Here is a 12597-nt window from a genome sequence, read left to right on the forward strand (position 1 = left end):
GTGCCCTTTGGATCTTCTCCTCTTTCCATCTCAATTTTCTGAATTAATATATTACATGACTTATTTTTTGAAATGATTTTTTGAAATAGTTTTCTAAAGTAAGCTGTCATCAATTGTGACACTTACCAAGGGAAGGAGGACATAAGGTAGTAGTAAAAGTGAATTCTTTCTGTGAAGTATCATGAAGATCAAATGACTTAATTTTTTGGATTATTACTTAATTTTTGAAATGTGGATTATTATTTTATGTGAAGTATCTTGAAGACCAAATTACTTAATTTTTTGACGTATATTTAGATATAAATTTTATATGTTTTGGATCTTATACTATAAGTAGCAATAAGTAACAATGAAAAATATTTAAAAAAATATAATATCACATAGAATAAAATAATGCGATCATAATTTTTCGATTCTGATTCTTCGACCAAGAATTTATTAATACATAGTAGAAAGTATACTAACTTATAATATTAAGCATTTTAAGTTGCACAATTATTTGTTTACTTAATCACCCCATTAATTAGGAGAAAAATAATCACCCATCATTAGTTTTATTATTATTAAAAAAACCACCTTAACAACTTTCCAAATTTTATTTTTGTAATAATCTCACATATACATTTCCAAAAATACCCTTTCCGCTACTGCCCCTAGATTTTCTCCCCTTTCTTTCTCCCCCCTGTCTTAACATCCCTCCTATTCGGATCTACCTGTGACCCGAATCCATTTTAGTCAATTTCTTTCTTCTTCATGTGAAGCTTCTCTCAGCTTCCCCTGTTTGTTCATGGCGTCATTTTCAATCGTTGAAATTCAAATATAATAAAAAAAATAGTTAGTAAGCAACCCCTTTTAGATTCTTAAGCTTAAAGTAACATTCTTTGTTTTTTCTCTTTGATTAAACCCTTTTAACTTCTCACCAAACACTTTCCCCAACTAACGCTTTTTCTCTTCAAAAATCTTAAAGACCACTCTTTTCTTCATTAAAATTCAGGATTCTTCAAGATCTTGACACCCTTTTGAATTTTATTCTAAAAAATGAAACAGTTAGCGGCGTTACAACAAGGTCGCCGGAGCAACAGCTTTAGAGGGCCGTTAGATTCGCCCTCAGATGGGTCTGTTAAGTCTCCGGCGACTATTTTCTGGCTTGTGCTTCATGGGGTTTGCTGTTTAATCAGTTTAGTTCTGGGTTTCAGATTTTCACGCTTAGTGTTCTTCCTTTTGTTCACTAATAACAGCTCATCGTCAGCTCCAAGCAGTGTTTTATTTCATGATCCGGCTAAGATGACGTCATTTTCCTGGAATGGCACGGCGGGGACAGCGGCGGAGGTTGCGGTGGTGAGGGGGAGTAGTAGTAGTAGAGTGGTGGTGGGGCGGCACGGGATATTAATACGGGCGTGGCCCCACCCGAATGCTACTGAGGTGATGCAGGCACATAAGATAATGGAGATAGTTCAAAGGGAGCAGAAGTTGCAGTATGGTGTTAAGAGTCCAAGGGATGTGATTGTTGTGACCCCAACATATGTGAGGACTTTTCAGACTTTGCATCTTACTGGTGTGATGCATTCTTTAATGAATGTGCCTTATAATGTTGTGTGGATTGTGGTGGAAGCTGGAGGAGCAACTAATGAGACCGCCTCGTTGATAGCTAAATCGGGTTTGAAGAAGACTATTCACATTGGATTACGCGAGAAGATGCCACTTTCGTGGGAAGATCGCCATAAATTGGAGGCGAAAATGAGACTTCGCGCTTTGAGGTAATGGGAGTTTGTTTCTACTTAATAGCTGTTTATGTTTAACACCTGCAATCGCGGATGTAGCCTTAGTGCTGTGGGTCAATCGAACCCAGTATTATTACACGAAGCATAGATGTATATGTGAAGAAAGGACAGAATTTCAACAAATTTTTGATTCAAAACTCATATTTTTAGAAGTATAGTGAGGTAAGTGCTAAGAATTTTAAAAGTTGAATCCATCAAGTTAAAATCTTCGATCCGCCTCTGAAAACCTATATTGCGTTTTATGTATGTGGTAAAGAATAAACTTAGAACACTACTTGCTTCATCAACCAAATAACTTTAGAATTGTAACATGATAGTGTGGTTTGTGCTTGTTTGATGGAACAGATATGTGAGAGAAGAGAAGTTGGACGGGATAGTGATATTTGCTGATGACAGTAATATGCATAGCTTAGAGATTTTTGATGAGATCCAAAAAGTGAAATGGATTGGCGCGCTGTCAGTGGGCATTCTTGCTCATTCGGGTGGTTCTGAGGAGGAGTTGTCGACAGTTCAGAAAGAGGAAGAGAGGAATTTGCAATTGCCTGTTCAAGGCCCCGCTTGTAATTCATCAGACCATCTTGTTGGTTGGCACACTTTTGATTCGTCCCCCTACTTGGAGAAGAGTGCCAGATTCATTGGTGATAGGGCAGTTGTGCTGCCAAGGAAGCTTGAATGGGCTGGCTTTGTGTTGAATTCCAGATTGGTCTGGAAAGATGCGGAAGATAAGCCTGAATGGGTTAAGGATTTGGATGCTGTAATGGGGGAAAGAGAGGATGTTGAGAACCCTTTATCTTTACTGAAGGATCCTTCAATGGTGGAGCCTCTCGGAAGTTGTGGGCGCAAAATTATGCTGTGGTGGCTCCGCGTTGAAGCACGGGCAGACAGCAAATTCCCTGCCAGGTTAGTTGTCTAGTGCTATCTTGAATGAATGTAGCATCGTTTTTTGAATATTCTTACCATTGAATATTATGTTTGTTGTTTCTATCTAACATTTCTTTATTATTCTTTTGTAACTTTTGATCACCTAGCCATAATCGTGGTTGTTCAAGATTGTCATATGTTCTTAAAACATGACAAATCCTCGTAGGTTGCCGTATCTGTTTTCTTTTTCTTTTTGAATGTTCTTAGGGTGCCATATCTTGTTGCATATAATTAAGACCAAAGCCATGAAACAGCAGGAGAAATAAGATTGATATCAGAAAAGCTCAATAAAGTTAGGAACTAATAGTAATAGGATGAATTTTGATCTGTAAAGAGTAGTACTATGATTTTTTTTTTGTATATTCCTTCCCTTCCCTTCGTCCTTTTCTTTGATTAGTAAGGATAAGAGTCTTTCTATTAATGATCGCCAAATCCTTCCTGTCGTAACAAGGTGATTTGCACACGGGAAAAGTTGTCAAGTGGGTTCAAACATATCAAGAGGTCATGTGATCCCCTTACAGTTGGTTTCATGGCTTGGGTTGCTCTTGGTAAAATCTGGTGAAAAATTATTGTAATGATTGCAGCTGGTTTGTCTTTGTATGTCTTCATGCTCTGCTATTGGAGTTCCAGAACCAGAAGAATCAGCATACAATGCTCCCATTTCTTGTAATGATATCACAAGAGTGGAATAATTATTTTTTCTGTTCATGATTTAATCTAAGTTGCTTGGACTTGGGTGTGGGTGTCTGATACAGGTCGGATCCTTCAGGATCTAAATTTTAAGATTCGGAGTGACAAATCCGGGTACAGAGATTCGGCTAAAAATTCAAATATCTAAAATAGAGTTATAAAAATATGTTTAAATTATGAGACATTATGTGAAAGACTTACAAGGTATACCGAAAAGGAGAAAATATTGATCTAAAGGAAAGCCAAGGAGATAAAAAGGAAAAGGACTGACATAGAAATCTTTCTATACAAGGTATTCCATTTTCTTCAATTTCACCCTAGCTATTGTTTTGATTTCAGAAATCATTATATATGTCCTGAATTTCTCCGTTGATTTTGGTATAAGTACCCAAAATGGTTTGACCAATTCCAGTGTGGATCCCACACCCACACCCACACCTCTATCGTGTCGATACGGGTGCGGCACCAAAGGTGAAGAGTCCGAGCAACTTAGGATTTAATTGATACTTCTTCCTGGAAATGATTGAATTTTAGAAATGACTCAGGAGACTCGGTGTTTTCTTGGTTAGCGCAAATGGCTTCTCTTTCCTAAGCTCAATTGCTCCAATTGCAAGAATTACATTAATGAAAACATTCCGACCATTCTTTCCTGAAATTGTTGATCTTTTATTAGAGAAATCTAGTAGCTAGCTTTTTGCCTTTTCTTTGGCAATACACTGAATAGCTTATTACATGTTAGCAGATTGATTCAATTTTGATCTCACTGTGCTAGAGATCAATTTTGAAGGTGGGATAGAAAAAGGTGACCCAAGTTTGATAGAAGTGGGTCCTTGAATTAGTTCTTGTCGTAATAATTTCTGCCTTCCACTCAATAATGTTTGTGACAGTTAAATGGTAATTGTGTTGGTCTTAGTTCGACTACAATGAGTGTTGGGTTGACTAGGTATCAACGGTGTGGAGGTAGGGTTCTTTAGGCTTAAATATAGTTTGCGTTTATTTGTGCGATGGAGCCTATGCTACTTTGATATCTTCTATTCTATTTATGCTTTTCAGCATTAGATTGATTATATCCCTCATATTTCCATCTGTATCGTGTTATTCATGAAGTTTGAGTTTAACTTTTAAGTTCATCGGTGGTTAATTTTGGATCAGAAAGTTTAATTTGAATAAAGATGAAAAAGGTGTGAGTTGCATTTTAAGTAGCTCTGATTATTTCTTTTATATTTAATTTATCATCTGCTTAGTCTCTTCCTGATCTATTTTCGCTTGAGTAAGAAGGTGAGTCACATCTGGGAGAAAATCTTTGTAGATGTTGAGCTATATTTTCATTTTTAGAATATAAGTTGTTAGCGAGGTTTGAACTCATTAAAAAAAAAGAAGCCAGTGTTGAACTCGTTGCATATTCCAGAAGTGTGGCTATTTGTTAGCTCTATCGAGTATTCAGTGCCTAACTTTGCCAATTAAATACCCTAATAATCTTCTCTGATTCTGAAGTATCAAATATAATATAATGTATACTCATAGTCCATTTCATGTTATATGTGCGTCGTAAACCGTACTAGTATAGATGAAAGCAGGATATCTGTGTTAGATGCTGTCTAGACAAAGATAGCTTTGAAGCTTTCAGTAATGTCATTAACAAACATGCTCGTTAGTATCAAAGATGACATAATCCTACTAAAACATTACATTTCATTTTAAAATTTGCTTCGTACTAGTGTATAGACGAAAGCAGGAAACCTGTGTTAGATGCTATCAATGAGTAGCTTCAAAGCTTTCAGTAATGTCATTAACAAACCTGTTTTGTTAACTTGAAACCTAGAGCGAAGAGCTTCCAGTTAAAAGTTTTACTATGATTAGTCGAACATTGGATGATGAATGTGTGGAATAAGATATATTGCTGAAGACGAGTTGTTACGACTTGTTCGATTTCTTTTCTTGATCAGCTTTACAATATGTGCTTTCTTTGCGTTAAGGAGTATCAGAGAAGACGAGAAGAATGGTCTGAAATGAGACATTTACAAGGAAAACTATAATAACATAAGGGAGCAATTAGCACTAGGTAGACTACATATACAGCAAACAGGAAATTGAGGAAAATAGAGAAAATTTTGAGGTGTAAGGTATGTTTGGTTTGTTAAGTAGGACTTTGATGAGGGAGCGAGCACACAAGCTATTTGTTGCTAAATGATGAAGAAGACTTCCAAAGTTCTAAGCCTTGGTATGGTTGATCTTGGAAACTTTTTTTTTGATGAATTAAGAGAATTGCATTAAAGGCATCAAGAAGATGCAAGAAGTACAAAAGAGAGATACATAAAGACATAGTCAGCTCTACAGACAAAAACTAGGCTAAAGCTAAGGAGCTGACGAAGTCCAAAAGATTAATAGGGCAATTGACAGGAGCTAAGTTCTGCCAACTGTATAGCCATAAAAGACATCTAGCCTTGAGTGCGTATGTAGGAGTTGATATCCCATCAAAACATCTACGATTCCTTTCTGTCCGAACACACCACAAAATACAAGAAGGGATCATCTGCCAGACTTTACTGATGGATTTATCAACTTTCTATGAAGACCAGCTTTCATAGGCGTCCTTGATGTTCTGAGGCATGGCCCAGCTTAAACCAATGGTTGATCTTGGAAACTAGCTCAAATATAAGTTCTGCACTTACCCATTCTCATGAAATAACATAAATGGGGGCATAATTTTGTTGTCTGTGCATATCTTCCCCTAAATATTGTAGTTGATCAACCCATTACTATGCATGTGCTTTGATTATGTTGCGTAAGCTAGACATATTGGTTGCTTTCACTCGAATGCAGTATGACTAATCCCTATCCAAAATGCAGATGGATCATCGACCCTCCACTAGATGTGACTGTCCCAGCAAAACGAACGCCATGGCCAGATGCTCCTCCAGAGCTCCCCTCCGGTGAAAAGTTGGTCACCATGCAAGAGCACACCGAGAAGCGCCCACCAAAAACACGATCAAGAAAACGTAGTTCTCGGGGCAAGAGAAAGCATGTAGCAAAGAACGTGGACGACCGTCATTTGGCCAGGCAAGCAGCGGAGAACTAGTGAATCATCTGTGAATTCAGCAAGTTTGAAGACCACGTTACTATCCTTGTCTCGTAAATAGAAGGCATTTCTTACAATAGCAATTAATACATACTACCTGTCCTTTTATTCAATTATATCTTGTATTCTTTTCCACTTCTTTTTACCCCCATCTTCATCAATTTCTTTTCTGTCCTATTTTTGGTCTTTAGTCTTTTGTGTAATTGAATTGATGCTCAGTTAGAAGGGTGTTTTTGTTGTTGTTGTTGTTGTCACTGTTACCAGACTCCTTTTTTTGCCAAAGGTTGTATTTGTGGCTTGGAGTTTATATTTGTAAAATGACAACATCTAGAGATGAGAAATTTATGCTCAAATCTTGGTTTTTCTTTTTCATTTCGTGGACATTGTTTATTTCTGTGCTCATGTCAACCAAATCCTTTAAAACCCTCAAGTATCGTAACTTCGTGCCATGGCCATTGGTTTTATTGGCATTAAAGGTAGGGCAAAGATTATTTTTAGCCTGTGACAGAAACTATTTACATATGATAGTTGTAAAAGTGCATAAAATTTGCATATTCTTTTTTATATATAACATATAGAAATGTATATAATGTAAAAGTGCATAAAATTTGCATATTCTTTTTTATATATAACATATAGAAATGTATATAATGTAAAAGTGCATAAAATTTGCATATTCTTTTTTATATATAACATATAGAAATGTATATAATGTAAAAGTGCATATCAAAAATATACAAAAATACATATTTGTTTTGTTATTATTTTGAGAGCGATTATATAATGTCATTTTCCCTTAAAGGTGCTTTGGTTAGTGAACAATGGGACTTCGCCATGACCGTTCCTCGTTCTTTGGCGCCTTTTGACGTTTTAGGGCTATAAAATAGAAATTCAGGGTGATTCTCAAATTTTCGTGTGTTAATTCACGCCATCTGCATGAATTCGGGCAACCGACCCGAATCTCCAAAAATTTTGCATGCCTATAAAAAAGTGACTAAGGAAAAATAGTCACCGCCTCGCCATGACCGTCATTCATTTTTTTGGCATTTTAGGGCGCCATAAAACTGGAATTCCGTCAGATTCCCAGATTTTCATGTGCTATAGTCTTGCCTTATGCATGGAGCCGGGCGACCGGACCCAGATCGGCTAAAATTTTGTGGCACATAAAAAACGACCTAAGGAACAATACGTCGCCATGACCATTACTCGTTTTTTGGCGGTTTAGGGCCATAAAACTGGAATTTCGCCCTATTCTCAGATTTTCGTGTATGCCATCTGCATGGGCTCGGGCGCTCGCACCCGGATCGCCTAAAATTTTGCCGCCCCATAAAAAATGACCTAAGGAACAATAGTCATCGCCTCGCCATGACCATTACTCGTTTTTTGGAATTTTAAGGCCATAAAACCGAAATTTCGACCGATTCCCAGATTTTCGTGTGCCTATAAAAAACGACCTAAGGAACAATAGTCACAACCTCTCCATGACCGTTACTCGTTTTTAGCGTTGACCATTAAACTAGAATTCCACCCGATTCCCAGATTTTCGTGAGCTATAGCCCACACCATCTGCATGGGCCCGGACGCCCCGACCCAAATCGCCTAAAATTATATCGACCCATCAAAAACGACCTAAGGAACAATAGTCACCGCCTCGCCATGACCATTACTCTTTTTTTGACATTTTAGGGCCATAAAACTAGAATTCTGCCCGATTCCTAGATTTTCGTATACTACAGGCCACGATCTGCAGATGCAGAAATGCCCGAACCCGGATCGCCTAAAAGTTTGCCGGCCCATAAAAAAATGACCTAAAGAACAATAGTTACCGTCTCGCCATGTCTATTCCTCATTTTTTCTGGTTTTAGGACCATAAAACTCGAATTTCCCCCGATTCCAAGTTTTTTGTGTGCTATAGCCCACACCATCTACATGGGCATGGGCGCCCGGACCCGGACCCGAATTGCCTAAATTTTTTCGGCCTATCAAAAATGACCTAAGGAACAATAGTCACCACCTCGCCATGAACGATACTTATTTTTAAGCGTTTTAGGGCCATAAAACTTGAATTCCGCCCGATTCTCATATTTTTGTGTGCTATAGCCCACGCCTTCTGCATGGGCCCGGGCGACCGAACCTGGATCGCCTCAAATTTTTCCGGCCCAACAAAAACTCCTAAAGAAACAATAGTCACTGCCTCTCCATGGCCTTTACTCGTTGTTTGGCATTTTATGGCCATAAAAATAGAATTCTATCCGATTTCTAGATTTTTGTGTACTAACCTACCGGACCTGGATCGCCTAAATTTTTTTCGGCCCATAAAAAATGATCGAAAGAATAATATTCACCGCGTCGCCTTGACCGTCCCTCGCTTTTTTGGCATTTTAGGGCCATGGAATTAAAATTCTGCCCGATAACAAGAGTTTTGTGTGCTATAAACTACACCTTCTTTATGGGCCCAGGAGACTAAACCCGGATCGCTTAAAATTTTGCAGTCCCATAAAAAATAACCTAAGGAACAATATCCACCGCTAGGGGTGTACAAAGGAAACCGACAAACCGCACCAACCCGATAGTCCGAATCAAACCGAGAAAAAAAACCCGACTATGGTTTGGTTTGATTTATTTTGGTGTTGGAAAAAAACCCAACCATAATTGGTTTGGTTTGATTTTAACTAAATAAATTCAAACCGAAACCAAACCAATCCGACATTACATATATAAAATTTTTAGATATATTTAATATATAAATATACTTATTGTGATGTAATTTATAAATAATTTTTAAACTTTTTCATAATTTTATCTTTTAAGATATTATTTCAAGGTTGGATTTAGAACTTTTGAATGTTCCAATAAGTTTTATAGTCATTAATATTAGTAATTTAAATAATACTAACAAAAGCCCAAACCAAAATCAAATCAATACTAATGCTTACAAAAGACATTCAATTCAATACTACGAACGACAATGTATTGAATATGTATTTTTTATTTTGCAATAATTTAGATAAAAATGTATAACCTATTTTTATTTTTTCTTTAGCCTTTAGTCATGTAATTAATACTCCCTTATTAGTCTACTTATTTCAGCATGACTTAGTACTTTTAGTTTATGTTTATTTTTATCATGACTTTTTAATTAGCAATATTTATATTATATAATTTTATTGTCTTTATTGTTGAATATTTTAGGATAATGCCATGACACATCTCATATTTTATATTATTTTCTTGTAAAATACATTATATAGTTGTATCTTACTAGGATTAAAGAAATATTTTGAGCACATGTTATATGTTTTGTGCTACGAAGATTTTACCGGAAAAAATTCGAAAACCCGAAAACCCGAGAAAAACCAAGATTGAAAAATTCAAGTTTTATTGGTTTGGTTTGGTCTTTAGATTTAATAACCCGACACAATTGGTTTGGTTTGGTAATTATAAAATCCGAACCAACCCGATGTATGTACACCCCTAGTCACTGCCTCACCATGACCGTTACTCATTTTTTGGCGTTTTAGGGTCATAAAACTAGAATTCTGCCCAATTCCCAAATTTTCGTATGCTATAGCCCACGCCATCTGCATGGATACGGACGCCCGGACCTGGATCGCCCGGACCCGGATCGCCTAAACTTTTGCCGGACCATAAAAAACGACTCAAGGAATAATAGTCACAGCCTCGCCATGATCGTTAATTTTTTTTTAATGCGTTTTAGGACCATAAAACTGATATTCTACCCGATTTCGAGATTTTCATATGCTATAGCACACACCATATTCATGGGTCTATGCACTCGGACCCGGATCGCCTAAAATTTTATCACCTCATAAAAAATGACCTAATGAATAACAATCACCGTCTCGCCATGACCGTTACTCTTTTTTGGCATTTTAGGGCCATAAAATTGGAATTGCGCCCTATACCTAGATTTTCGTGTGCTATAAGCCTATAATACATGCTATCTGCATAGGCCCGGACAATCAAAACCGACCTAAGGAATAATATTCATCGCCTCGCCATGACCGTTTCTCGTTTTTTGGTATTTTAGGGCCGTAAAATGGGAATTCTATCCCACGCCATCTGCATGGGCCCGGGCAACCAGACTAGATCGCCAAAAAAATTGCCAGCCCATAAAAATTGACCCAAGTAACAAAATTCACCACCTCGCCATGACCATTACTCCCTTTTTTGGCATTTTAGGGCCATAAAACTAGAATTTTGCCCGATTCCTAGATTTTTGTGTGCTATAACCCACGCCATGTGCATGGGCCCGGATTACCTAAAATTTTGTCGGTTATCAAAAACAACCTAAGGAACAATAGTCACTGCTTTGCCATGGACGTTCCTCGTTCTTTGGTGTTTTATGGCGATAAAACTGAAATTTCACCGGATTTCCAAATTTTCGTATGGAGCCCACGCCATGTGCATGGGCCCAGGCGCCCGGACCCGGATCGCCTAAAATTTTGTTGGCCAGTAAAAAATAACCTAAGGAACAATAGTCACTACCTCGCCATGAACGTTACTCGTATTACGGCCATAAATTTGGAATTTTGTCCAAGTCCCAGATTTTCGTGTGCTATAACCCACGCTATCTACATGGGCCCGGGCGCCCGGACATCCATCGCCTAAAATTTTTTCAGCCCATAAAAAATGACCTAAGGAACAATAGTCACTGCCTCGCCATGACCGTTACTCGTTTTTTCCGTTTTGGGGCCATAAAACTGGAATTTCGCCTGATTCTCAGATTTTTGTATGCTATATATAGCCCACGCCATCTGCATGGGCCCAGGAGCCCGGACCTGGATCGCGTAAAATTTTGCGAGCCCGTCACGAACGACCTAAGGAACAATAATCACCATCTTGCAATGACAGTTACTTGTTATTTGGTGTTTCAGGGCCATAAAACTTGAATTCCACCCGATTCTCATATTTTTATATGCTACAGGCCACGCCATCTCCACGGGCATGAGCGCCCGAACCTGAATCGCCTAAAATTTTGCTGACCCATCAAAAACGACCCAATGAACAATACCCACCACCTCTCCATGAACGTTACTCGTTTTTAGCATTTTAGGGCCGTAAAGCTAAAATTCTGCCCGATTTTTAAATTTTTGTGTGCTATAGCCTACCGCGTCGCCATGACCGCCCCTCATTTTTATGGCATGTAGGGCCATCGAATTGGAATTCAGCCCGATTACAAGATTTTGGTGTTCTATAACCCATGCCTTCTGTATAGGCCCGGGAGACTAGACCCGGATCTCCTAAAATTTTGTCGTCCCATAAAAAATGACCTAATGAATAATAGTCACCACCTTGCCATGACCGTTACTCATTTTTACGCGTTTTAGGGCCATAGAATTGGAATTTTGCCTCATTCCTAGATTTTCGTGTGCTATAACCCGCGCCATCTGCATGGGCCCGGGTGCTCGAACACGGCGGATTGCCTAAAATTTTGGCGTTTATAAAAAATGACCTAAGCAATTTTGCCCAATTGTTACTCGTTTTTTGGTGTTTTAGGACCATAAAACAAGAATTTCGCCCGATTTCAAAATTTTCGTGTGATATAATCCACACATCTGCATGGGCCCAGGCTGTCACGACCTGTGTTGACGGCCAATTTTGACCCTCCCCTTTAAAATTAATTTATTTATACTTAAACTATTACAATGAATGTTTTGAAAGTATTTTCTATTAGTAATTACCTATTTTTATAAATTAATTAAATATTAATTTTGAAATTAATAACATAGTATTAATATTATGTAATTACAAGTATACTTACTATTTTAATATTATTAAAATAATTTTTAAATACACCGTAGAAGTTTTATAATTAATTTAACGAATTACTCCTCAAATTTTGATTAACTAGATTACTATGTTGATAATTCAAAACTAGTGTTATAATTTAGAAAATAAAGTACTTTATAAATATTTAATTATAATAATTAGTAGTATATTTGATATTTATAACTTTTACTATATTTTATTGAAAATAATTAAGTTTAATTAAATTTAAAGGAGTTAAAAAACTAAAAGGTTACAATTATAATTCCTCAATTAAACACAAAGTGGTTATTTCCTAAATTATTTCTAGCCCAAATCACCCAAGCCAGTCTGGAA

At 37.3% G+C, this 12597-nt stretch overlaps 1 protein-coding gene across 1 annotated transcript; it reads left to right on the forward strand.

Moving 5' to 3' along the window:
• The first annotated feature begins 715 nt into the window (after positions 1–715).
• On the forward strand, positions 716–6843 carry LOC107769571 (beta-1,4-xylosyltransferase IRX14). Its single transcript, XM_016588797.2, has 3 exons — positions 716–1757; positions 2127–2681; positions 6243–6843. Exons 1-3 carry the CDS (start codon positions 1039–1041, stop codon positions 6469–6471), a joined length of 1503 nt encoding a protein of 500 aa, XP_016444283.2. The 5' UTR covers positions 716–1038; the 3' UTR covers positions 6472–6843.
• The last annotated feature ends 5754 nt before the right edge of the window (positions 6844–12597 follow it).

The sequence above is a fragment of the Nicotiana tabacum genome, chromosome 11, assembly GCF_000715075.1.
Source record: "Nicotiana tabacum cultivar K326 chromosome 11, ASM71507v2, whole genome shotgun sequence".
Classification (NCBI taxonomy): Eukaryota; Viridiplantae; Streptophyta; class Magnoliopsida; order Solanales; family Solanaceae; genus Nicotiana; species Nicotiana tabacum.

Coding starts and splice junctions, on each gene's coding strand:
- LOC107769571 (XM_016588797.2), top strand. CDS start 1,039: ATGAAACAGTTAGCGGCGTTACAACAAGGTCGCCGGAGCAACAGCTTT. Junction 1,758..2,126: donor ATGAGACTTCGCGCTTTGAG/GTAATGGGAGTT, acceptor TTGATGGAACAG/ATATGTGAGAGAAGAGAAGT. Junction 2,682..6,242: donor GACAGCAAATTCCCTGCCAG/GTTAGTTGTCTA, acceptor TCCAAAATGCAG/ATGGATCATCGACCCTCCAC.